The sequence below is a fragment of the Ranitomeya imitator genome, chromosome 9 (assembly GCF_032444005.1).
Source record: "Ranitomeya imitator isolate aRanImi1 chromosome 9, aRanImi1.pri, whole genome shotgun sequence".
Classification (NCBI taxonomy): Eukaryota; Metazoa; Chordata; class Amphibia; order Anura; family Dendrobatidae; genus Ranitomeya; species Ranitomeya imitator.
In genome coordinates, this window is record NC_091290.1 from 156,786,478 (window position 1) to 156,810,409 (window position 23,932).

General features: G+C 54.5%; 1 protein-coding gene across 4 annotated transcripts in view; it reads right to left on the reverse strand.

The window, feature by feature from the left end:
• Positions 1–3,850: 3,850 nt before the first annotated feature.
• LOC138649336 (anillin-like) overlaps positions 3,851–23,932 on the reverse strand; it is a 52,202-nt gene continuing 32,120 nt past the window's right edge. For 3 of the 4 annotated variants that reach the window (XM_069739645.1, XM_069739642.1, XM_069739643.1), the window contains 15 exons: positions 22,406–22,706; positions 22,203–22,320; positions 21,991–22,126; positions 21,743–21,916; positions 18,210–18,336; positions 18,086–18,134; positions 17,901–17,948; positions 17,798–17,827; positions 17,691–17,712; positions 17,397–17,506; positions 11,045–11,098; positions 5,634–5,720; positions 5,449–5,556; positions 5,206–5,378; positions 3,851–4,139 (listed from right to left, as the gene is read on the reverse strand). In XM_069739645.1, the coding sequence (XP_069595746.1) occupies positions 3,983–4,139; positions 5,206–5,378; positions 5,449–5,556; positions 5,634–5,720; positions 11,045–11,098; positions 17,397–17,506; positions 17,691–17,712; positions 17,798–17,827; positions 17,901–17,948; positions 18,086–18,134; positions 18,210–18,336; positions 21,743–21,916; positions 21,991–22,126; positions 22,203–22,320; positions 22,406–22,706 (1,694 nt within the window). In that variant the 3' untranslated portion in view covers positions 3,851–3,982. The remainder of the gene's footprint in view (positions 4,140–5,205; positions 5,379–5,448; positions 5,557–5,633; positions 5,721–11,044; positions 11,099–17,396; positions 17,507–17,690; positions 17,713–17,797; positions 17,828–17,900; positions 17,949–18,085; positions 18,135–18,209; positions 18,337–21,742; positions 21,917–21,990; positions 22,127–22,202; positions 22,321–22,405; positions 22,707–23,932) is intronic. The other variant, XM_069739644.1, reaches the window with a different exon arrangement.

Here is a 23,932-nt window from a genome sequence, read left to right on the forward strand (position 1 = left end):
CCTCCCTTATTTAGTGGCAAATATAGAATGTTTGCTGAAATTCTGACCTTTTGAGCGTTCCAGATAAATCTCAATATCAAACTCTGCAACAACTTCAACATATGTGCTGGAACCAATATAGGCACGTTCCGGAAATTATATAGCATCTTAGGAAGCTACATCATTTTTACCACCAAAATTCTTCCAATCCAGGATGTTGGAAGTTTCCTGTATTTCTTGATTTCCACAGCTATAGTATGTATTAATGCATGAAAGTTTTTTATCTAGATTTTTGATTGGGAAAGTGAGCGAAATACCCAGATATGGGATAGCCCCTTCTGCCCAAGTATAGGGAAATATCTGCTTTAAATGAGTTTTTGAGGCTAGGCTGAACACCCATATCCAAAATCGTCAATTTAGAAGCATTAAGTTTATAGTAGCTAGCGTTTCCAAAGTCCTTAATAATTTGAGTTATGCCTCTTCATGACGCCAGTGGGTTTGCTATACTTAAGATCACGTCATCCGCAAACAGCCCTATTCGATGACCTGTTCTCCCCATCCTTATAGCTGTAATATTAGGAGCAGAACGAATGGCCTGGACAAAAGGTTCCATTACTAGGGTGAACATGTTACCGTTTCTTATCACGTGTGGATGAAGGGAAACTCTCTTATCCACAGGCACCTTCTTAGCTTCTGGTCCGTCTCAACATGTGACATGTTGTGGCTTCCATGGCAGAACAAAGAGCCACTGAAAGTGTGTGGCTAGCTTATAACACTTCATGCGCCCCCTCCCATATTTGCTACCGTCCCTCTGGGTTGGGCTTAATTCTCCCTTGACCTCCCAGCTGAAATAATTCCCAATATCTAGGATGGGTCATAACTTCCTAGCAGGAGGTCAAACGGGACGACTGACGTCTCAACGGGTTCGTTGGGGCTGAACCGATACGGAGAGTCCAAACTTGGGTTGGCTAAGTGGTTCTGGAGGGACGGTCTCGATAGCTCATAATCTGTGACAGCTAGAGAAATATGAGACGCATGGGTGCTTGCAGGGGGATCCCAGGTTTATGGTGGCACATTGGACTTATCCCTGAGATGAACGATGCTCTCATAATTCACCTCGAGATGTTGGTGACGCTGGGTCTGAAATTTTTCCTTGATGTAAGCAGACTTTAACAAAAAACAGCAGGGGGTCCCAGCTCTGCTCCTCCAGCCTTCATTAACACGGGCCTCTAATTCTCAGGCCAAATGGTAAAGTTCAGAGCTTTTGGGAATTGTGTACTTTTCCCCAAAGGTAGGGGCCACAATTCAGGAGTGGAGGAAGATCTCTGGATAGTCTATGGGACCTGAATTCATAAATCCATAATGGAGTCTCCCTCGCCCCTCCCCCATACCGGTACACACAGCTGCCCCTATACCACTGTACAGAGTGGCCTTCCCCTATACCGTAACAGCGTCGCCCCTCCATCCATACCGGCGCCAAGAGTCGCCCCTCCATCCATACCAGCGTCCAGAGTCGCCCTTCCCCCCCATGCTGGTGCCCAGAGTTGCCCCTCCCCCAAACCAGCGCCCAGTCACCCCTCCCCTAATCCGGCACCCAGTCACCCCCTTCCATACCGGCACACAGTCGCCCCCCTCCCCATACCAGCACAGAATCGCCCCCCACCCCAATACCGGCACACAGAGTCACCCCCTTCCCCATACCAGTGCAGAGTTGCCCCACCCATACCGGCTTCTCTTGCGATCTCTTCCTCCAGTACAAGGGCTGCAATATGGTGCCACTTAACGAGGCCAGGGCAATTTAACACATGACACATCCAAGACTGACAACCATTATATATCATTTATTACAATCAACAGCAAAAAACATGGAAGTGTAGATTCCACACTGGGAGAGAAAATGCCAGATATACAGAGTCCGGGCCAGGGGAGAACGCCGGCTCGTCCAGAGTCCGGGCCAGGGGAGAACGCCGGCTCGTCCAGAGTCCGGGCCAGGGGAGAACGCCGGCTCGTCCAGAGTCCGGGCCAGGGGAGAACGCCGGCTCGTCCAGAGTCCGGGCCAGGGGAGAACGCCGGCTCGTCCAGAGTCCGGGCCAGGGGAGAACGCCGGCTCGTCCAGAGTCCGGGCCAGGGGAGAACGCCGGCTCGTCCAGAGTCCGGGCCAGGGGAGAACGCCGGCTCGTCCAGAGTCCGGGCCAGGGGAGAACGCCGGCTCGTCCAGAGTCCGGGCCAGGGGAGAACGCCGGCTCGTCCAGAGTCCGGGCCAGGGGAGAACGCCGGCTCGTCCAGAGTCCGGGCCAGGGGAGAACGCCGGCTCGTCCAGAGTCCGAGCCAGGGGAGAACGCCGGCTCGTCCAGAGTCCGAGCCAAGGGAGAACGCCGGCTCGTCCAGAGTCCGGGCCAGGGAAAAACGCCAGCTCGTCCAGAGTCCGGGCCAGGGAAAAACGCCAGCTCGTACAGAGCCCAGGCCAGGGAAGAACGCCAGCTCGTACAGAGCCCAGGCCAGGGAAGAACGCCAGCTCGTACAGAGCCCAGGCCAGGGTAGAACGCCAGCTCGTCCAGAGTCCAGGCCAGGGAAGAACGCCAGCTCATACAGAGCCCAGGCCAGGGGAGAACGCCAGCTCGTCCAGAGTCCGGGCCAGGGTAGAACGCGAGCTCGTCCAGAGTCCGGGCCAGGGTAGAACGCCAGCTCGTCCATAGCCCAGGCCAGGGGAGAACGCCAGCTCGTCCAGAGTCCGGGCCAGGGTAGAACGCGAGCTCGTCCAGAGTCCGGGCCAGGGTAGAACGCCAGCTCGTCCAGAGTCCGGGCCAGGGAAGAACGCCAGCTCGTCCAGAGTCCGGGCCAGGGAAGAACGCCAGCTCGTCCAGAGTCCGGGCCAGGGAAGAACGCTAGCTCGTAGAGCCCAGGCCAGGGTAGAACGCCAGCTCGTCCAGAGTCCAGGCCAGGGTAGAACGCCAGCTCGTCCAGAGTCCAGGCCAGGGAAGAACGCCAGCTCATACAGAGCCCAGGCCAGGGGAGAACGCCAGCTCGTCCAGAGTCCGGGCCAGGGTAGAACGCCAGCTCGTCCAGAGTCTGGGCCAGGGTAGAACGCCAGCTCGTCCAGAGTCCGGGCCAGGGAAGAACGCCAGCTCGTCCAGAGTCCGGGCCAGGGAAGAACGCCAGCTCGTAGAGCCCAGGCCAGGGTAGAACGCCAGCTCGTCCAGAGTCCAGGCCAGGGTAGAACGCCAGCTCGTCCAGAGTCCAGGCCAGGGTAGAACGCCAGCTCGTCCAGAGTCCAGGCCAGGGAAGAACGCCAGCTCGTCCATAGCCCAGGCCAGGGAAGAACGCCAGCTCGTCCAGAGTCCGGGCCAGGGAAGAACGCCAGCTCGTCCAGAGTCCGGGCCAGGGAAGAACGCCAGCTCGTCCATAGCCCAGGCCAGGGAAGAACGCCAGCTCATACAGAGCCCGGGCCAGGGGAGAACGCCAGCTCGTCCAGAGTCCGGGCCAGGGGAGAATGCCAGCTCATACAGAGCCCAGGCCAGGGGAGAACGCCAGCTCGTCCAGAGTCCAGGCCAGGGTAGAACGCCAGCTCGTCCAGAGTCCAGGCCAGGGTAGAACGCCAGCTCGTCCAGAGTCCAGGCCAGGGAAGAACGCCAGCTCGTCCATAGCCCAGGCCAGGGAAGAACGCCAGCTCGTCCAGAGTCCGGGCCAGGGAAGAACGCCAGCTCGTCCAGAGTCCGGGCCAGGGAAGAACGCCAGCTCGTCCATAGCCCAGGCCAGGGAAGAACGCCAGCTCATACAGAGCCCGGGCCAGGGGAGAACGCCAGCTCGTCCAGAGTCCGGGCCAGGGGAGAATGCCAGCTCATACAGAGCCCAGGCCAGGGGAGAACGCCAGCTCATACAGGGCCTGGCACACAGAACCAACATACATATGTATACAGAATATACTCCCTTCACCCCAGAACACAAAGTTTAGACACCAATACATATATTAATGTGCATAAAATACACTGCCACCAGTGCCACATCAGCGGGCACAGGGCTGGGCACGTGGGAGCTGCTCCTGACCACTTGTGGTCACGTTCACAGGACTTGTTTTCCAGGTTCCGATGTCCAAGAGTGCTTGGTTCAGGGCATCCATCCATAAGCGTCCATCTTCCTTGGTATCTGCAGACAGCCAGCTCCTGGGAAGAGAGAAAAGTGATCGGCACACTGAAGGGTTAACAGACACAGTGGTTATTACACAGCAGCAAAGAGCCACCAGCAGAGGACGCCATTTACACCAGAAGCTCAGAGGGCTCCTTTAGGATCTTCTTGCTGATCGATACACCAATTTAAAATCGCTCCTCTGTACTACTGCGGGGATATTGTAATCCTATACTGTGCCCAGGATCCATACACCACCTTATATCGCTCCTCTGTACTCCTGCGGGGATGCTGTAATCCTCTATACTGTGCCCAGGATCCATACACCCAGTTATATCGCTCCCCTGTACTCCTGCGGGGAGGTTGTAATCCTCTATACTGTGCCTAGGATTCATACACCACCTTATATCGCTCCTCTGTACTCCTGCGGGGATGCTGTAATCCTCTATACTGTGCCCAGGATCCATACACCCAGTTATATCGCTCCCCTGTACTCCTGCGGGGAGGTTGTAATCCTCTATACTGTGCCTAGGATTCATACACCACCTTATATCGCTCCTCTGTACTCCTGCGGGGATGCTGTAATCCTCTATACTGTGCCCAGGATCCATACACCCAGTTATATCGCTCCCCTGTACTCCTGCGGGGAGGTTGTAATCCTCTATACTGTGCCCAGGATCCATACACCACCTTATATCGCTCCCCTGTACTCCTGCGGGGATGCTGTAATCCTCTATACTGTGCCCAGGTTCCATACACCCCCTTATATCGCTCCCCTGTATTCCTGGAGGGAGGTTGTAATCCTCTATACTGTGCCCAGGATCCATACACCACCTTATATCGCTCCCCTGTACTCCTGCGGGGAGGTTGTAATCCTCTATACTGTGCCCAGGATCCATACACCACCTTATATCGCTCCTCTGTACTCCTGCGGGGATGCTGTAATCCTCTATACTGTGCCCAGGATCCATACACCACCTTATATCGCTCCCCTGTACTCCTGCGGGGATGCTGTAATCCTCTATACTGTGCCCAGGTTCCATACACCCCCTTATATCGCTCCCCTGTACTCCTGCGGGGATACTGTAACAGTCATGTACTCACTTGGTGAAGCAGAGCATGTTGCGGCACTGTATTACAAGGGTGTCCACATCATCTTCTCGCTGTGGTCTCATTGTGACGAGCTCCAGGGTGTGGGGCCGGGCGCAGCTCTCCCTTTTCGCGGGCTCTACCTTGGTGCTGGTACAGTTCATGAGATTTATCCTCCCCAGAGGCTCCTGAAAGAAAGCTGAGTGGTCAGGGCACACCACTATACAACCTACTATCACGTGGAAGCGGCAGCCTCACCTTACAGCTCTCCTGGTCAGGATATGCCCAAAACGAGAGGCTGTTCCCAGACAGCATGCACCAACGCCTGTGCCAAGCCGCTAAGCCACCGACGTCCTCAAACATGGTCTGTAACGAGGGGAAGAAAAGTGTCGGGAATCAGTAATCAAAGGTGGAAATACAAGGAGGAGCGTGTGACTACGTACCAAGAACCCACTGCGCTGTACATGGGAGTGACTCTGACACTGTAGCTTCAGATACAGACTTCCCTCCAGAGGGGACAGAAACGGGACCTAAGGATAAAAAAAAAAAAATGTAGTCGATAGTGTCAAGACCGCAACATGGCCGGTGGTGTGGATAAGGAAGGGGAGAATACAGAGTCAGGACAGCAACAAAGGAGGAAGGGGGAGGGCAAAATCAGGACAGCAACAAGGGAGAAGGCAGCATTAGGGCAGCAACAAGAACAAAGAAAAGCAAGGGCAGCAACAACCAAAAAAAAAAGAAAAAAAAGAAAAAGAGGGGGTAGGGCAACGTCAGGCCAGCATCAAGGAAGAAGAGGGGGTAGGGCAACGTCAGGCCAGCAACAAGGAAGAAGAGGGGGTAGGGCAACGTCAGGCCAGCAACAAGGAAGAAGAGGGGGTAGGGCAACGTCAGGCCAGCAACAAGGAAGAAGAGGGGGTAGGGCAACGTCAGGCCAGCAACAAGGAAGAAGAGGGGGTAGGGCAACGTCAGGCCAGCAACAAGGAAGAAGAGGGGGTAGGGCAACGTCAGGCCAGCAACAAGGAAGAAGAGGGGGTAGGGCAACGTCAGGCCAGCAACAAGGAAGAAGAGGGGGTAGGGCAACGTCAGGCCAGCAACAAGGAAGAAGAGGGGGTAGGGCAACGTCAGGCCAGCAACAAGGAAGAAGAGGGGGTAGGGCAACGTCAGGCCAGCAACAAGGAAGAAGAGGGGGTAGGGCAACGTCAGGCCAGCAACAAGGAAGAAGAGGGGGTAGGGCAACGTCAGGCCAGCAACAAGGAAGAAGAGGGGGTAGGGCAACGTCAGGCCAGCAACAAGGAAGAAGAGGGGGTAGGGCAACGTCAGGCCAGCATCAAGGAAGAAGAGGGGGTAGGGCAACATCAGGCCAGCATCAAGGAAGAAGAGGGGGTAGGGCAACGTCAGGCCAGCATCAAGGAAGAAGAGGGGGTAGGGCAACGTCAGGCCAGCATCAAGGAAGAAGAGGGGGTAGGGCAACGTCAGGCCAGCAACAAGGAAGAAGAGGGGGTAGGGCAACGTCAGGCCAGCAACAAGGAAGAAGAGGGGGTAGGGCAACGTCAGGCCAGCAACAAGGAAGAAGAGGGGGTAGGGCAACGTCAGGCCAGCAACAAGGAAGAAGAGGGGGTAGGGCAACGTCAGGCCAGCATCAAGGAAGGAGGAGGAGGTAGGGCAACGTCAGGACAGCAACAAGAAAGAAGATGGGTTAGGGCAACGTCAGGACAGCAACAAGGAATAAGAGGGAGAGGGCAACGTCAGGACAGCAACAAGGAAGAAGAGGGAGTAGGGCAACGTCAGGCCAGCATCAAGGAAGAAGAGGGGGTAGGGCAACGTCAGGCCAGCAACAAGGAAGAAGAGGGGGTAGGGCAACGTCAGGCCAGCAACAAGGAAGAAGAGGGAGTAGGGCAACGTCAGGCCAGCAACAAGGAAGAAGAGGGGGTAGGGCAACGTCAGGCCAGCAACAAGGAAGAAGAGGGGGTAGGGCAACGTCAGGCCAGCATCAAGGAAGAAGAGGGGGTAGGGCAACCTCAGGCCAGCATCAAGGAAGAAGAGGGGGTAGGGTAACATCAGGCCAGCAACAAGGTAGAGGACGTAGGGCAACATCAGGCCAGCAACAAGGAAAGAGGAGGAGGTAGGGCAACGTCAGGACAGCAACAAGAAAGAAGAGGGGTTAGGGAAACGTCAGGCCAGCAACAAGGAATAAGAGGGAGAGGGCAACGTCAGGACAGCAACAAGACGAAAGATGGGCGAGGGCAACGTCAGGACAAAAGACGGGAGAGGGCAGTGTCAGGACTGCAACAAAGAATAAGAGGGAGAGGGAAGTCAGGAAAGCAACAAGATGAAAGATGGGCGAGGGCAGCGTCAGGACAGCAACAAGGGAGAAGATAGAGGTCAGCAACAAGACGAAAGATGGGTGAGCGCAATGACTAAAGGAGAAGGGGGTCAGTGTCAGGACAGCAACAAGGAAGAATTGTAGCGAGGGAAGCAACAAAACGAAAGATGGGTGAGGGCAACGTAAGGACAACAAGGTGGAGAGGGCAGCGTAAGGACAACAAGGTGGAAAGGGCAGCGTAAGGACAACAAGGTGGAGAGGGCAGCGTAAGGACCACAAGGTGGAGTGGGCAGCGCAAGGACAACAAGGTGGAGAGGGCAGCGTAAGGACAACAAGAAGGGGGAGGAGTGGGGGGCAACATCAGGTTAGCAACATAGCAGAAGAGGGGGTAGCCATGTTAAGACCATGCAGGAGAGCGATGACACTGGCAGTCACAGCAGGACAGTGACAGGTATTATTGTGAGGTTGGAACAATACTCTGAATACACTGTTGCCAAAATTGAAAAAAAAAATGAACACAGTTGAACTTAACTAATTTTGTGGGGCTGAAAATGAATCGTATAATCTCCGATTGGGTCTAATTTTCTATATCCAGGCGGTTGTAATGACTTCTGGCATCTTTTGTGCGGCTTATAGAAACATTACTGCATTGTTGGTAGCTCTTCTGTTACATCGCCTAGTTTGTCTATTGAGCCTTCAGTATTCTATCATCTTAGGACGATCTAACGCCAACTCCGCTCCGACGACGTCATCCTAAATACAGCCACATCACCTACTTTCATACATGCTCTTTGTGTAAGGTATAATGTTTTAAGACTTCTTAGTTTAGTTTCTTAACATATTGACAGGTTTCTATAGTTTTTTCAGGTATGCTTTATTCTTCCATTAAAGAAGTTAGTTTTTACAATATATGCGGAGAAGTCACTTTTGCATCACAAAGGCTAAACTTGGCTACCATGATCAGGAAAGCCTACAACCTGTATTTTGGCTGCAGAATAGGATGAGAGTAGGACAAGAGTTGGGCTCCACACATAGGCTGCAATAGAGGAGCATCACATCTTACCCACTGGTTGCAGGGGAAGAGGCAATCTATGCATTTTGTGGGCTAAAGGATCTGGAGAGCCAACCGATCAAACAACCAATTGCTATTTCTGGTGGTTTGCTCCATTTGAAAAGGCATTGCAAGAAGGAAGAAGAGGACTTCACAGTACCCAAACTTTCCATCTGCAATATGTCCATTATCACATACAGAAGAACTGCAGACTCCAAAACCACTAGAAACATTTCCAGTCGAGCCAAGTGAGGAAGATGAAGCTTTGTCTACGAAGCACTTTCCTCTCTGACCCAGACTTTCTCTCAGCAATCCCAACTGAACCATCTTGTTAGAGATTTGGATCTACCCAAGAGTAAAGGTACCGTCACACTCAGCAACTTTAGAACGAGGACAACGATCCGTGACGTTGCAGCGTCCTGGATAGCGATCTCGTTGTGTTTGACACGCAGCAGCGATCTGGATCCCGCTGTGCCATCGTTGGTCGTAGCTAGAAGTCCAGAACTTTATTTCGTCGTCAGGTCGGCGTGATTCGTCATGTTTGACATCAGAAGCAACGATGTTAGCAATGTTTTTTCATGGAGCGAACAACCAGCGAGAACGATAAGTACGTCACTGGATCGCTCCTGCATCGTTCTGGAGTTTCTGTGTTTGACGTCTCTACAGCGACCTAAACAGCGACGCTCCAGCGATCGGCTCGTTGTCTATATCGCTGCAGCGTCACTGAGTGTGACGGTACCTTAAGGCAGAGCTCCTAGGGTTCCGGCTACAGCAGAGGAATCTCAAGGGCAACGCTCAGATTTGTTTGTTCCATAAGCATGATAAAGATCTTGTCCAACACTTCTTCATGGAGAGCGATCTTGTGGCATGCAACAATGTCAACAGTTTAATGGAAGCTCTGAAGATAAGTCATAATCCTGATGAATGGAGGCTCTTCATCCAAAACAAGCCTAAAAGCCATCATGCTGCATAATGGCAATGTGACTTCTTCAATTCTATTTGGTTATGTAGCTCACATGCAGTAAACCTAGGACAACATGATACAGCTGTTCAGGTGCCTGAACTCTGCAGCACGTGTGGCTCTTCTGTGGTCTCCCTTGGTCTCCAGGGCGGGTGCACAAAGTCCTGCTGCATTCTGCGTGAGTGAGGTCGTCATGCAAGAGCATTCCACTACAGTAGAGAAACTGGCCTCCGATATTGGCTTCAGCCAGGAAAGAGTAGAAGTGTCCTACATCCATCCCTTGTTCACACACAAGATTTGGTAACCATCATTGCACATCAAGTTGGGCTTAATGATGAAGAACTAAAGGAAATGGATAAAAATGCAAACGTATCACATGTCTCATTGATAAATGCCTAGGGTTGAGATTAGGCCAAGGAAATCACCATTTTGAGCCATCAGGCTAGGAACCTTTGGATGCTCTCTGGCTTCTGCTGGGACCATGAAAGAACATAAATGGAGGTAGACTTTCAAACCTTTTGGTGATTCCATATACCAAGGTCCGGAGTGTGGCACTCGCTTTTTGTATCCATTGTGGTTTCAGCTTTATTTTCTACATCTGGCACCTGAGTTACCGCATGACAGAAAGCCATGATTTTCTACCTTGCAATCCTGCCAAGCACAAAATTGTGTCGTGTCCTCCTAAAGGCGAGCTAACGAACATTACCATTAGCAAACATGAAAGTGGCCATTAGTTGCTTAGATGTTACCTTGGGTCCCTTGTGGACTATCACATGCAGAGATCTTGGAGTGATCTGTTGGTTGACAACTCCTGAAGAGCGGGAGATGGGGGGTAATGTTCTTGAATTGTCCCCATTTGTGCACATCTGACTGAGGTGATGTAGTAATAACTATGGATATGGCTTCACATCCTTCTCCTGCCTGATGAGCATCAATGCTTCTGAGATCATGAGAAATTTACATTCTTCATGCCATATTATACATCCATAAAAATGTTATGAAAAAATCAGACTGTTAGATCCCTGTTTAGATGAAGCCAGTTGCCCACTCGCACCCATGTGTCATTCCATAGATTAAAAACATCAGAATTTAACCTTTAAATCATCGACTAACCCTAAAGAGCCAAATAATTTCCCACTCACACATGTCATATTGGACTATTTTTCCCATGTAAAAAAAAAAAATTAATAAGTTTGTAGAAAGATACACCCGGTAGCACTTCTGCACCAAACTGATTCATGCTGTCGTGGTTTAAAGGAGCATGAATCAGCTGACATGTTCCCTTTAACTGAGAGTCCAGGCGAGGAGACAGATTTTAGTCTGCACAGATTCACTGTAGCAAATCTGTTGAGCAAGTGTGAGGCGGTCAGGACAGCTTGTCTAAAAAAGGTCGAAGATGGGACGTTTCCGCAGATATGGAGATCAAAAATCACAATAAAATGAGTCATTGTCCTGCGCTGGAAGCCATTCATTCCCCAGAGGAAGCAAGTCTACCCCCAAATCCATGCAGAGTAACCACCTGATCCTGGAAATGATCCCCAAGAAGACGACCGACCTTCCCTTCAAACTTCATCTAAATGGAGAGACTGGGATGAGGCTCGACTCGAGGGCAGAGAGGAGGCTCGGCTCGACTCGAGGGCAGAGAGGAGGCTCGGCTCGACTCGAGGGCAGAGAGGAGGCTCGGCTCGACTCGAGGGCAGAGAGGAGGCTCGGCTCGACTCGAGGGCAGAGAGGAGGCTCGGCTCGACTCGAGGGCAGAGAGGAGGCTCGGCTCGACTCGAGGGCAGAGAGGAGGCTCGGCTCGACTCGAGGGCAGAGAGGAGGCTCGGCTCGACTCGAGGGCAGAGAGGAGGCTCGGCTCGACTCGAGGGCAGAGAGGAGGCTCGGCTCGACTCGAGGGCAGAGAGGAGGCTCGGCTCGACTCGAGGGCAGAGAGGAGGCTCGGCTCGACTCGAGGGCAGAGAGGAGGCTCGGCTCGACTCGAGGGCAGAGAGGAGGCTCGGCTCGACTCGAGGGCAGAGAGGAGGCTCGGCTCGACTCGAGGGCAGAGAGGAGGCTCGGCTCGACTCGAGGGCAGAGAGGAGGCTCGGCTCGACTCGAGGGCAGAGAGGAGGCTCGGCTCGACTCGAGGGCAGAGAGGAGGCTCGGCTCGACTCGAGGGCAGAGAGGAGGCTCGGCTCGACTCGAGGGCAGAGAGGAGGCTCGGCTCGACTCGAGGGCAGAGAGGAGGCTCGGCTCGACTCGAGGGCAGAGAGGAGGCTCGGCTCGACTCGAGGGCAGAGAGGAGGCTCGGCTCGACTCGAGGGCAGAGAGGAGGCTCGGCTCGACTCGAGGGCAGAGAGGAGGCTCGGCTCGACTCGAGGGCAGAGAGGAGGCTCGGCTCGACTCGAGGGCAGAGAGGAGGCTCGGCTCGACTCGAGGGCAGAGAGGAGGCTCGGCTCGACTCGAGGGCAGAGAGGAGGCTCGGCTCGACTCGAGGGCAGAGAGGAGGCGAGGCTCGACTCGAGGGCAGAGAGGAGGCGAGGCTCGACTCGAGGGCAGAGAGGAGGCGAGGCTCGACTCGAGGGCAGAGAGGAGGCGAGGCTCGACTCGAGGGCAGAGAGGAGGCGAGGCTCGACTCGAGGGCAGAGAGGAGGCGAGGCTCGACTCGAGGGCAGAGAGGAGGCGAGGCTCGACTCGAGGGCAGAGAGGAGGCGAGGCTCGACTCGAGGGCAGAGAGGAGGCGAGGCTCGACTCGAGGGCAGAGAGGAGGCGAGGCTCGACTCGAGGGCAGAGAGGAGGCGAGGCTCGACTCGAGGGCAGAGAGGAGGCGAGGCTCGACTCGAGGGCAGAGAGGAGGCGAGGCTCGACTCGAGGGCAGAGAGGAGGCGAGGCTCGACTCGAGGGCAGAGAGGAGGCGAGGCTCGACTCGAGGGCAGAGAGGAGGCGAGGCTCGACTCGAGGGCAGAGAGGAGGCGAGGCTCGACTCGAGGGCAGAGAGGAGGCGAGGCTCGACTCGAGGGCAGAGAGGAGGCGAGGCTCGACTCGAGGGCAGAGAGGAGGCGAGGCTCGACTCGAGGGCAGAGAGGAGGCGAGGCTCGACTCGAGGGCAGAGAGGAGGCGAGGCTCGACTCGAGGGCAGAGAGGAGGCGAGGCTCGACTCGAGGGCAGAGAGGAGGCGAGGCTCGACTCGAGGGCAGAGAGGAGGCGAGGCTCGACTCGAGGGCAGAGAGGAGGCGAGGCTCGACTCGAGGGCAGAGAGGAGGCGAGGCTCGACTCGAGGGCAGAGAGGAGGCGAGGCTCGACTCGAGGGCAGAGAGGAGGCGAGGCTCGACTCGAGGGCAGAGAGGAGGCGAGGCTCGACTCGAGGGCAGAGAGGAGGCGAGGCTCGACTCGAGGGCAGAGAGGAGGCGAGGCTCGACTCGAGGGCAGAGAGGAGGCGAGGCTCGACTCGAGGGCAGAGAGGAGGCGAGGCTCGACTCGAGGGCAGAGAGGAGGCGAGGCTCGACTCGAGGGCAGAGAGGAGGCGAGGCTCGACTCGAGGGCAGAGAGGAGGCGAGGCTCGACTCGAGGGCAGAGAGGAGGCGAGGCTCGACTCGAGGGCAGAGAGGAGGCGAGGCTCGACTCGAGGGCAGAGAGGAGGCGAGGCTCGACTCGAGGGCAGAGAGGAGGCGAGGCTCGACTCGAGGGCAGAGAGGCGAGGCTCGACTCGAGGGCAGAGAGGCGAGGCTCGACTCGAGGGCAGAGAGGAGGCGAGGCGAGACTCGAGGGCAGAGAGGAGGCGAGGCTCGACTCGAGGGCAGAGAGGAGGCGAGGCTCGACTCGAGGGCAGAGAGGAGGCGAGGCTCGACTCGAGGGCAGAGAGGAGGCGAGGCTCGACTCGAGGGCAGAGAGGAGGCGAGGCTCGACTCGAGGGCAGAGAGGAGGCGAGGCTCGACTCGAGGGCAGAGAGGAGGCGAGGCTCGACTCGAGGGCAGAGAGGAGGCGAGGCTCGACTCGAGGGCAGAGAGGCGAGGCTCGACTCGAGGGCAGAGAGGCGAGGCTCGACTCGAGGGCAGAGAGGAGGCGAGGCTCGACTCGAGGGCAGAGAGGAGGCGAGGCTCGAGGGCAGAGAGGAGGCGAGGCGAGACTCGAGGGCAGAGAGGAGGCGAGGCGAGACTCGAGGGCAGAGAGGAGGCGAGGCGAGACTCGAGGGCAGAGAGGAGGCGAGGCGAGACTCGAGGGCAGAGAGGAGGCGAGGCGAGACTCGAGGGCAGAGAGGAGGCGAGGCGAGACTCGAGGGCAGAGAGGAGGCGAGACTCGAGGGCAGAGAGGAGGCGAGGCGAGACTCGAGGGCAGAGAGGAGGCGAGGCGAGACTCGAGGGCAGAGAGGAGGCGAGGCGAGACTCGAGGGCAGAGAGGAGGCGAGGCGAGACTCGAGGGCAGAGAGGAGGCGAGGCGAGACTCGAGGGCAGAGAGGAGGCGAGGCGAGACTCGAGGGCAGAGAGGAGGCGAGGCGAGACTCGAGGGCAGAGAGGAGGCGAGGCGAGACTCGAGGGCAGAGAGGAGGCGAGGCGAGACTCGAGGGCAGAGAGGAGGCGAGGCGAGACTCGAGGGCAGAGAGGAGGCGAGGCGAGACTCGAGGGCAGAGAGGAGGCGAGGCGAGACTCGAGGGCAGAGAGGAGGCGAGGCGAGACTCGAGGGCAGAGAGGAGGCGAGGCGAGACTCGAGGGCAGAGAGGAGGCGAGGCGAGACTCGAGGGCAGAGAGGAGGCGAGGCGAGACTCGAGGGCAGAGAGGAGGCGAGGCGAGACTCGAGGGCAGAGAGGAGGCGAGGCGAGACTCGAGGGCAGAGAGGAGGCGAGGCGAGACTCGAGGGCAGAGAGGAGGCGAGGCGAGACTCGAGGGCAGAGAGGAGGCGAGGCGAGACTCGAGGGCAGAGAGGAGGCGAGGCGAGACTCGAGGGCAGAGAGGAGGCGAGGCGAGACTCGAGGGCAGAGAGGAGGCGAGGCGAGACTCGAGGGCAGAGAGGAGGCGAGGCGAGACTCGAGGGCAGAGAGGAGGCGAGGCGAGACTCGAGGGCAGAGAGGAGGCGAGGCGAGACTCGAGGGCAGAGAGGAGGCGAGGCGAGACTCGAGGGCAGAGAGGAGGCGAGGCGAGACTCGAGGGCAGAGAGGAGGCGAGGCGAGACTCGAGGGCAGAGAGGAGGCGAGGCGAGACTCGAGGGCAGAGAGGAGGCGAGGCGAGACTCGAGGGCAGAGAGGAGGCGAGGCGAGACTCGAGGGCAGAGAGGAGGCGAGGCGAGACTCGAGGGCAGAGAGGAGGCGAGGCGAGACTCGAGGGCAGAGAGGAGGCGAGGCGAGACTCGAGGGCAGAGAGGAGGCGAGGCGAGACTCGAGGGCAGAGAGGAGGCGAGGCGAGACTCGAGGGCAGAGAGGAGGCGAGGCGAGACTCGAGGGCAGAGAGGAGGCGAGGCGAGACTCGAGGGCAGAGAGGAGGCGAGGCGAGACTCGAGGGCAGAGAGGAGGCGAGGCGAGACTCGAGGGCAGAGAGGAGGCGAGGCGAGACTCGAGGGCAGAGAGGAGGCGAGGCGAGACTCGAGGGCAGAGAGGAGGCGAGGCGAGACTCGAGGGCAGAGAGGAGGCGAGGCGAGACTCGAGGGCAGAGAGGAGGCGAGGCGAGACTCGAGGGCAGAGAGGAGGCGAGGCGAGACTCGAGGGCAGAGAGGAGGCGAGGCGAGACTCGAGGGCAGAGAGGAGGCGAGGCGAGACTCGAGGGCAGAGAGGAGGCGAGGCGAGACTCGAGGGCAGAGAGGAGGCGAGGCGAGATTCGAGGGCAGAGAGGAGGCGAGGCGAGACTCGAGGGCAGAGATGAGACGAGACTCGAGGGCAGAGAGGAGACGAGACTCGAGGGCAGAGGAGGCGAGGCGAGACTCGAGGGCAGAGAGGAGGCGAGGCGAGACTCGAGGGCAGAGAGGAGGCGAGGCGAGACTCGAGGGCAGAGAGGAGGCGAGACGAGACTCGAGGGCAGAGAGGAGGCGAGACGAGACTCGAGGGCAGAGAGGAGGCGAGACGAGACTCGAGGGCAGAGAGGAGGCGAGGCGAGACTCGAGGGCAGAGAGGAGGCGAGACTCGAGGGCAGAGAGGAGGCGAGGCGAGACTCGAGGGCAGAGAGGAGGCGAGGCGAGACTCGAGGGCAGAGAGGAGGCGAGACGAGACTCGAGGGCAGAGAGGAGGCGAGACGAGACTCGAGGGCAGACAGGAGGCGAGACGAGACTCGAGGGCAGAGAGGAGGCGAGGCGAGACTCGAGGGCAGAGAGGAGGCGAGGCGAGACTCGAGGGCAGAGAGGAGACGAGACTCGAGGGCAGAGAGGAGGCGAGGCGAGACTCGAGGGCAGAGAGGAGGCGAGGCGAGACTCGAGGGCAGAGAGGAGGCGAGGCGAGACTCGAGGGCAGAGAGGAGACGAGACTCGAGGGCAGAGAGGAGACGAGACTCGAGGGCAGAGAGGAGACGAGACTCGAGGGCAGAGAGGAGACGAGACTCGAGGGCAGAGAGGAGACGAGACTCGAGGGCAGAGAGGAGACGAGACTCGAGGGCAGAGAGGAGACGAGACTCGAGGGCAGAGAGGAGACGAGACTCGAGGGCAGAGAGGAGACGAGACTCGAGGGCAGAGAGGAGACGAGACTCGAGGGCAGAGAGGAGACGAGACTCGAGGGCAGAGAGGAGACGAGACTCGAGGGCAGAGAGGAGGCGAGACTCGAGGGCAGAGAGGAGGCGAGACGAGACTCGAGGGCAGAGAGGAGGCGAGACTTGGGGCGTTATAAGACTACATGGCCGTGCTCGTACCTTATGTTCCAGTCTCTGAGGCTCTTAGACATGTGCGGATTGCCTGTTTTTTTACACCGTCCCCACGTGTTGGGGATGTCTAGCAGCCACGAATCCTGCAGCTGCTCGAACATAATTGTTGAGCATGGCCAGATACTCGGATAACACCAGAGCATGCTCTGACAAGACGTTATCACGGTCGCTCATCACTAGTCCTAACACATCAAACCAAAGAATTCAGAGATTGTGTACTCCGTTTTTATGAGGGTAAAAAGAATGATGTGATATATAGTATATACAGTACGTCACTGTGACAGATAGCCGCTGAGTAGAGGTCCAGTCCGTTAAGTATATAAAGAGCTCAGCACTGAAGGGTATACAGTGAAATAGTGAAAATTTAAAGGGGAATTCCCGTGACCAAGGCCCTATGCAAATATGTAGGTGTAATAAGATTAGCAAATACGGCCAATTAGAAATGTAGTTTTGTTTTTCAGATTTGCTATGTGTCCTTCCTCGTGTGCAGGCATTGCAGGACCTTATGTATCCATGGTTACAACCACTAGCAACTAGATAACTCACTATATCACTGGTCATAACCATGGATACCCAAGGACCTGCAATGCCTACACATGAGCAAAGGGACATGACAAATCAGAAGAACTATAAGACATTTCTAATTGGAGGTATCTGCTATTATTGCACCTACTACATACTTGGATAGAACCTTGGATAGAACCTTGGAGTCCTATGTTCTGGACCTTCAGCAGAGTAACAGGTCGCTCTGCGTGGAGCAGTTTAGGAAGACTAGCACAATGGTAAAGACCATAGTTGTGCGTGCAGAGGCCCTGTGACTACCCTAACTACTCCACTCACAGAGACCTGTTACTCTGATGAAGGCCTGGAACACAGGGCTGAAACGTTAGCATATGCCGTTGGTGGAATGCTACATGAAAGGTCACTATATCGCCTTAGTGCCGAGCTCTTCTCTGTGCACAGAGTGAGGACATCATCCAGGGAGGACATAATCCAGGGAGGATGCACACGTATATAAGAGGTCAGTGACGTCACATAGGAGAAATGGCCACTTACCTTTTCCAGAGGAAACTTGTACTTGCTGAAAGATTCCAGCGTGACAGTGAGTGATCCGACGAGAAGGAAACTACTGGATCGGAGCGGCGCATTCACTGCCGGACTGCAAGCTACAGGCAGAAGAGATCATGAGTGGCGCTCGCAGCAATAGAAGAGACCGGCCACCATGGGATAAGGAGGAAGTGAGCAGACATCACCCATCAGCTCGTCTAGTGACTACAGATTGAGCACTGAGAACAGACCCCAAACCCAAAGACCCCAGAGAAGCCGCGCAGCCAACAGGTGAGCTCTTACCTGGAGAGTTCACGGAGGTTTTCTGCAGAAGAAACAGGAGATAGGACGCTTACCTTAATGAAACCACGGAGGGGAAAAAACCAAGCATCAGACCTGGCAACACTTACCCGCGAGGACAGGAGCTTCTTGGGTGTGATCTGAGGAGGACAGGATTTATGAACGACGCATGGTGAGAACACAGTGATGGCGTGACTAACTAGTTCACAGTACCTTGGGCCTCAGAGATGTCCGCTTATCCAGGACATATCCAGATTGTGCCTGGAAAACAATGTAGGCCATCTTTCAGCGTCCCAGGCCCACGTCCCCTCGCCCAGCCCAGGTCTCCTCACATATGACCGTCAGACACATCCATAGACCGCAGCAGTCCACGTCGCCCCCCGCTGAACACTACTCACCAGGCTGTACACTTCAAACTCCACTCTGAAGTCTGCCGAGGTGTCTTTCCTGTGCAGGAGAGAGGAGACATAATGACTGCTGGGGCCCAGAGTGCAGATCCTGGCAGACCAGAGCGTCACTTACAGGGTAATGCTTGTAGGGAAGGTGATGGTGTCCCCTGTGTGTGCATCAGTAGTGCTGGCCAGAGGCGTAGCCACCACGTCGTAGGCCCCGTAACGGATCAGGAGGAGGAAGTAATGGCCAGCAGGCCCTGAGGAGATAAAGCCAGAGAGATGATGACACCATAAGGTGGGTACACCACCGTCAGTAGGTAAGGGGCAACCAGAATGGACCCAGGGGGAGGAAACAAGGAGCAGCAAGCAGTGTCCCCACTGCACTTGGCACGTCATCACAAGGGGCCCAAACATACAATTTGTCTGTAATATTATTGCAGGGAGGGGGAGGCAGCATGATCAGCTCCTAGAAGGGGAGAGCAAACATGGCCACGTGGTGCCTGCCGCCCTATGGTTTGCCACACCAAGACCTGGAAAGGCAGATGTGCTGCCAGAGGCAACGGCTGCTCTCTAAGTGGCCCCTAGGTGGAGAATTCTGGTTGGACCTGCAGGCTTACATAACTACACTGGTAAAGATGGAAGGCAAAGGAAAGACGAAGGAATCCCAGGTATGCGGACATCCATATATAATGGCAGATTCCAGCCGGAGGAGGTTTATTGATCGTAATCAGTCACGGAGGAGACGACCGAACAGGGGGAAGTTGCGGAGGAAAGGGAGGCGATCAGCGGACAAGGTGAGGGGAGGATCACGGAGGAAATGATCAAACAGGGTGGAGGTGCATCCAGGAGGAATAGAAGGAGACAACCACGGATTCCAGAGGAAGAGGAAGTGATGACCTAAAAGAGAGGGCAATCAATGGGGAAAAGGAGGCAACGACAGCCAAGAGAATATCCTGGAGGAAGAGGAGGAGGTGATGACGAAAATAGAGAGGGGAGGGGTATCTTGAACGAAAAAGGAGGCAACAACAGCCAATAAGAGGGTATCTCTAAGGAAGAGGAGACAGTGAACAAAGAGGGTGTAGTGAAGGAGAGGGGAGCCCTGCAGGAAGAGGAGGCGATGACACAACAGGGGATCCCGGGAGGAGGAGACAACTGGGCATCTGGAGGAAGGCGAGTTAGTGACCTATGACCAAACAAGGCGAGATGACTGAACAAGTTGGGGGAGGAGACAACCGAACAGGTGGGAGTGTATACAGGAAAGAGGAGGAGACAATCAGGGATTCTGGAGGAAGAGGAGGCGATAAAGAGGAGAATCCCTGAGGAAACAGTGGCAACAAAGGCCAATAAGAGGGTATCCCTACCAGAAGGGGAGGCGATGACAGACAAAGGAACCCTGGAGAAAGAGGCGGCGACGACCAAAACAAAGGGGTGGGGGGGGGGGGGGGGGGGAGTCCCAGAGGAAAATGAGGCAACAAAAAACTAGGGGATCCCGGGAGGAGGCGGCTGTCTTCATCAGAGGATGTAGCCTCCAACTTGCTCACACTGGTGACCGGTCTATAAGAAATGCAGAGAATTCCCAGAACTGTACATTTCCTGGCAGGGGAGGTTGTGACGGCTGCCTTTACCAACATTATACTTTTTTAAACAAGAATATCCAGGAATTCTGACTCCGTGTTGTTTTTCAGTCAGACCGTCTGCCATGACAGGTTGGCGTTATCCTATGGGTCGGTACAATTACAGCTTTACAAACAGATAGAGCCTTCATTATGGGCAGAGCGTTGGCTGGTGCGGTTATTCAGTATAATCTCCAGACTAGCAGCATCAGGGGATGAATATTGGGGCCGCTGGTGCCAGGTGTTGTCCTATTCTGCCAGTATCTATCAGCACCCAGGCGCTATACACTAGATAAATTAGAGACAGATCAGGGACAGAACCTTTTATATCCTTTGTATAGTCTTTATTTTAATAGAAATAAGTTTTATTTTCTGGTCTCCTCCTGAGGGATTATTTGGGGTTCTCCCCAATTAGGAATAAATATATAAATCTCCCTCCGCAGACCGTCATGGTTCCTCTACTAGTTTTGGTTATATAGTGTGTATTACAGCTCGTTATGGCGGTGATTATTATTAACAGTAGTTTGCATTTTTCTTAGTCTGCAAAAATTCTTATCAAAAGTATTCTAACGTCTATTACCGAGTGTCAGGCCTGCGAGTGGCCCCCGGAGGGGCTTTATTACAATGTCCGGCACTGCTATTGATTGCAGCATTTAAAGGGTAACACGGGATTAAAGTCATCTCAGATCCATGGCGTTACCACCGTAGGTCTACAGAGACAGTCTACAGTCATGGCCAAAATTTTTGAGAATGACACCAAAATGATATTTTCACATGATCTGCTGCCCTCTGGTTTTTATTAGTGTTTGTCTGATGTTTATATCACATACAGAAATATAATTGCAATCATATTATGAGTACCAATAGGTTATATTGGCAGTTAGAATGAGTTAATGCAGCAAGTCAATATTTGCAGTGTTGACCCTTCTTCAACACCTCTGAAGTTGCTCTTGGAGGACATTCTGGTACCATTCTTTATTCATGGCTGTGTTTTTAGGCCGATTCCCTTGGCTGAGAAGCAACCCCACACATGAATGGTTTCAGGATGCTTTACCGTTGGCATGAGACAAGACTGGTGGTAGCGCTCACCTTCTCTTCTCCGAATAAGCTGTTTTCCAGATATCCCAAACAATCGAAAAGGGGATTCATCAGAGAAAATGACTTTGCCCCAGTCCTCAGCAGTCCACTCCCTGTACCTTTTGCAGAATATCAGTCGGTCCCTGATGTTTTTTCTGGAGAGAAGTGGCTTCTTTGCTGCCCTCCTTGAAACCAGGCCTTGGTCAGAGAGTCTCCGCCTCACAGTGCGTGCAGAAGCACTCACACCAGCCTGCTGCCATTCCTGAGCAAGCTCGGCACTGCTGGTAGTCCGATCCCGCAGCTGAAGCAGTTTGAAGATACGGTCCTGGCGCTTGCTGGTCTTTCTTGGGCGCCCTGGAGCCTTTTTGATAACAATGGAAGCTCTCTCCTTGAAGTTCTTGATGATGCGATAGATTGTTGACTGAGGTGCAATCTTTGTAGCTGCGATACTCCTCCCTGTTAGGCCATTTTTGTGCAGTGCAATGATGGCTGCACGAGTTTCTTTAGAGATAACCATGGTTAATTGAAGAGAAACAATGATACCAAGCACCAGCCTCCTTTTAAAGTGTCCAGTGATGTCATTCTTACTTAATCATGACTGATTGATCGCCAGCCCTGTCCTCATCAACACCCACACCTGTGTTACTGGATCAATCACTAAAACAATGTTAGCTGCTCCTTTTAAGGCAGGACTGCAATGATGTTGAAACGTGTTTTGGGGGTTAAAGTTCATTTTCTGGGCAAATATTGACTTTGCAAGTACAGTAATTGCTGTTAAGCTGATCACTCTGACATTCAGGAGTATATGCAAATTGCCATAAGAAAAAATGAAGCAGTAGAATTTGGAAAAATTAATATTTGTCTCATTCTCAAAACTTTTGGCCATGACTGTACATCAGCCCGGGATGGATCATGTCACCTGCCCATTGGACACATGTGGTCAGAGTCTAGACTAAGTGCCAGGAGGAGATACCGGTTTCCAGGATGGTGGAGCAGACATAATCCACTTTAAGAGGCAGCCGGATGTCAGATATGGTAACGGAGCCACTGCACGGTGTCAGGTCACATTCAGGACTTGATGGCGGCTCTTCTGATCTCCCATCACGGAGCCGATCCAGCTCCTTCAGAAGAGCGGCCTTCTTCTCACCTAGCCAGGAGAATGGATTAGTGAACAGTGAACGGTAGATTTCTGCACACGGCCTTACTGAAGCGTGGACTCACAGGACAGCAGCAGCAGACGCTCGGCTTCAGCCTCCTGCCGCGTGCCCTTCCCGTGCTCTGCATCCACGCAGTAGCTCAGGGCGCAGCAGGACTGCTCGATGATGCGCTGCAGAGACGACACCTCCTTACTCAGGATCTATCACAGAAGAATACACTCCCGTTAGGGCCTAGCCTGTCTCTGGGAAGAGCCCCAACCAGCCACACCCTCTCACCTTGATCTTCTCCTTCACATCCACGGGTGCACGGTCCACACGCTGCCTCTTGGGTGCAGGCTTCTGGATGGCTGGCGCTTCATGAACGTTCCTCCGTAGAGTGCGGTAAGCGTCAACGCTGTAATGAGAGCAGGAGAGGCAACACTGGACTCAGACCCCGGCATCACAGGACTCGGCATACATCAATCTTAGCTCTGTCATACCTGTAGGGAAGGTGGTCCTCACAGCCCGACACCTCTGGTGACACCTCTGGTGTCTCCTCTAGCAGCTCTGGCAGACTGGAGACAACTGAAAAGGCAGTCGGGGCTGGACTCACTAGGGGGCCGAGAGCAGCCTGAAGATCCAATGACTTTGTAAGAGGAGAGAGTACAGATATTGGAAGGAGCTCCTCATCTGGTGCCTCCAAGTCTTCGGCAGCTGCACTTCCATTCAGCACCCCCTCAAATATTCGGTCAATGAGCTCTGAGCTGTTCAGCGTCACATGGTGCCCATCAGCCATGACTCCTGCAGGGAGGACAAATGGACAACATGACTACAATGATGTGCATCCAATAACTCGTGTCACAGTGATTAAACACTGATGAGCGGAGACGCTTCACATTTCTATCCACGTGCCCCCGGAGTCCCTACTGACCATATATTTCAGAGGGAACTTTTCTTTCATTTGTGACAATACTTAGTAGCTTGTATGAGCTAATAAAGCAGAAATCCTGAGTGCACCATACAAGGCTGTGCTGTATGGATGTCCGGAGCACTCAGAAATCTTACTAATGTGGCATTAAAAAGGCACAGAAGAGTGGCCATGGTTCCCAAATAACTGGTGCCAGATACACATTACACCAGCCGTATGCCAAGTGAGGATGAACCCTCCAGAAAGCGTAACGCTGCAGCGTACCAACAACCGTACTCTTACATTCTTGCTTTACTCCTACTCCACACGGGGAGTAATTTTGCACTAAATTGTCTGTTCCAAGAACTGGCGACACCTCTGCCTTTGTGAGTGATGGGAGGAGTATACGAGGGCGAAATGTAGTGGTACTCATGTGAAGGGTTAAACCAAGATCAAAACTAAAGGGCTTCATTTGGGGCTTGTGACTCCATCTTGTTGTTTACGAGATACATTCTGTTACTAGGTAAAGTTCAGAGTTATTATGAAAGCCAGATTGTTCTAGTCTGAATAAGATAGGAGACTGAGGGTGTATTGTTGTGCAGAGACCTTCACGTACAAGCCGTTTTTCCTACGCCATGTAGACACGGCCATATATGTAGTTTCCGGTTTCTCTGCAGTCTTACAGGTTAAGAACTGTGAGCGTGTTTTTATACTATTGGTTGAAGTATAACTTGCTAAGATTATGAAAAGTGAGACACAATAAATGGGATTAGGGATTTTCTTTTGATCCTCCCAGAGACACACGTCTCCGTCTGGTCATTCTCAGTTGCCGGCAACGCCCTAGGGATCAATTTGAAAATCACTGAGACAACGGTGAAGGGTCACTTCAGATCCTCCCCAAACACTCCTACTTGGAGGATTGCTACTGTGAAGGTGACCTATTGGGTTGTTGAAAAGGATCAACTCAACAAGAAGTCTAGTAGTCAGTTCACTCGTTTTATGTAGGATTTTATCGTCGCAGGCAGTCACCAAGGCACGGTGCAGGATTTTAGGCGTCTTGGTGACGGACTACTTACAAAAGAAATGTGGCAGCACTGATGCAAACTTTAAGGGTGCTTTA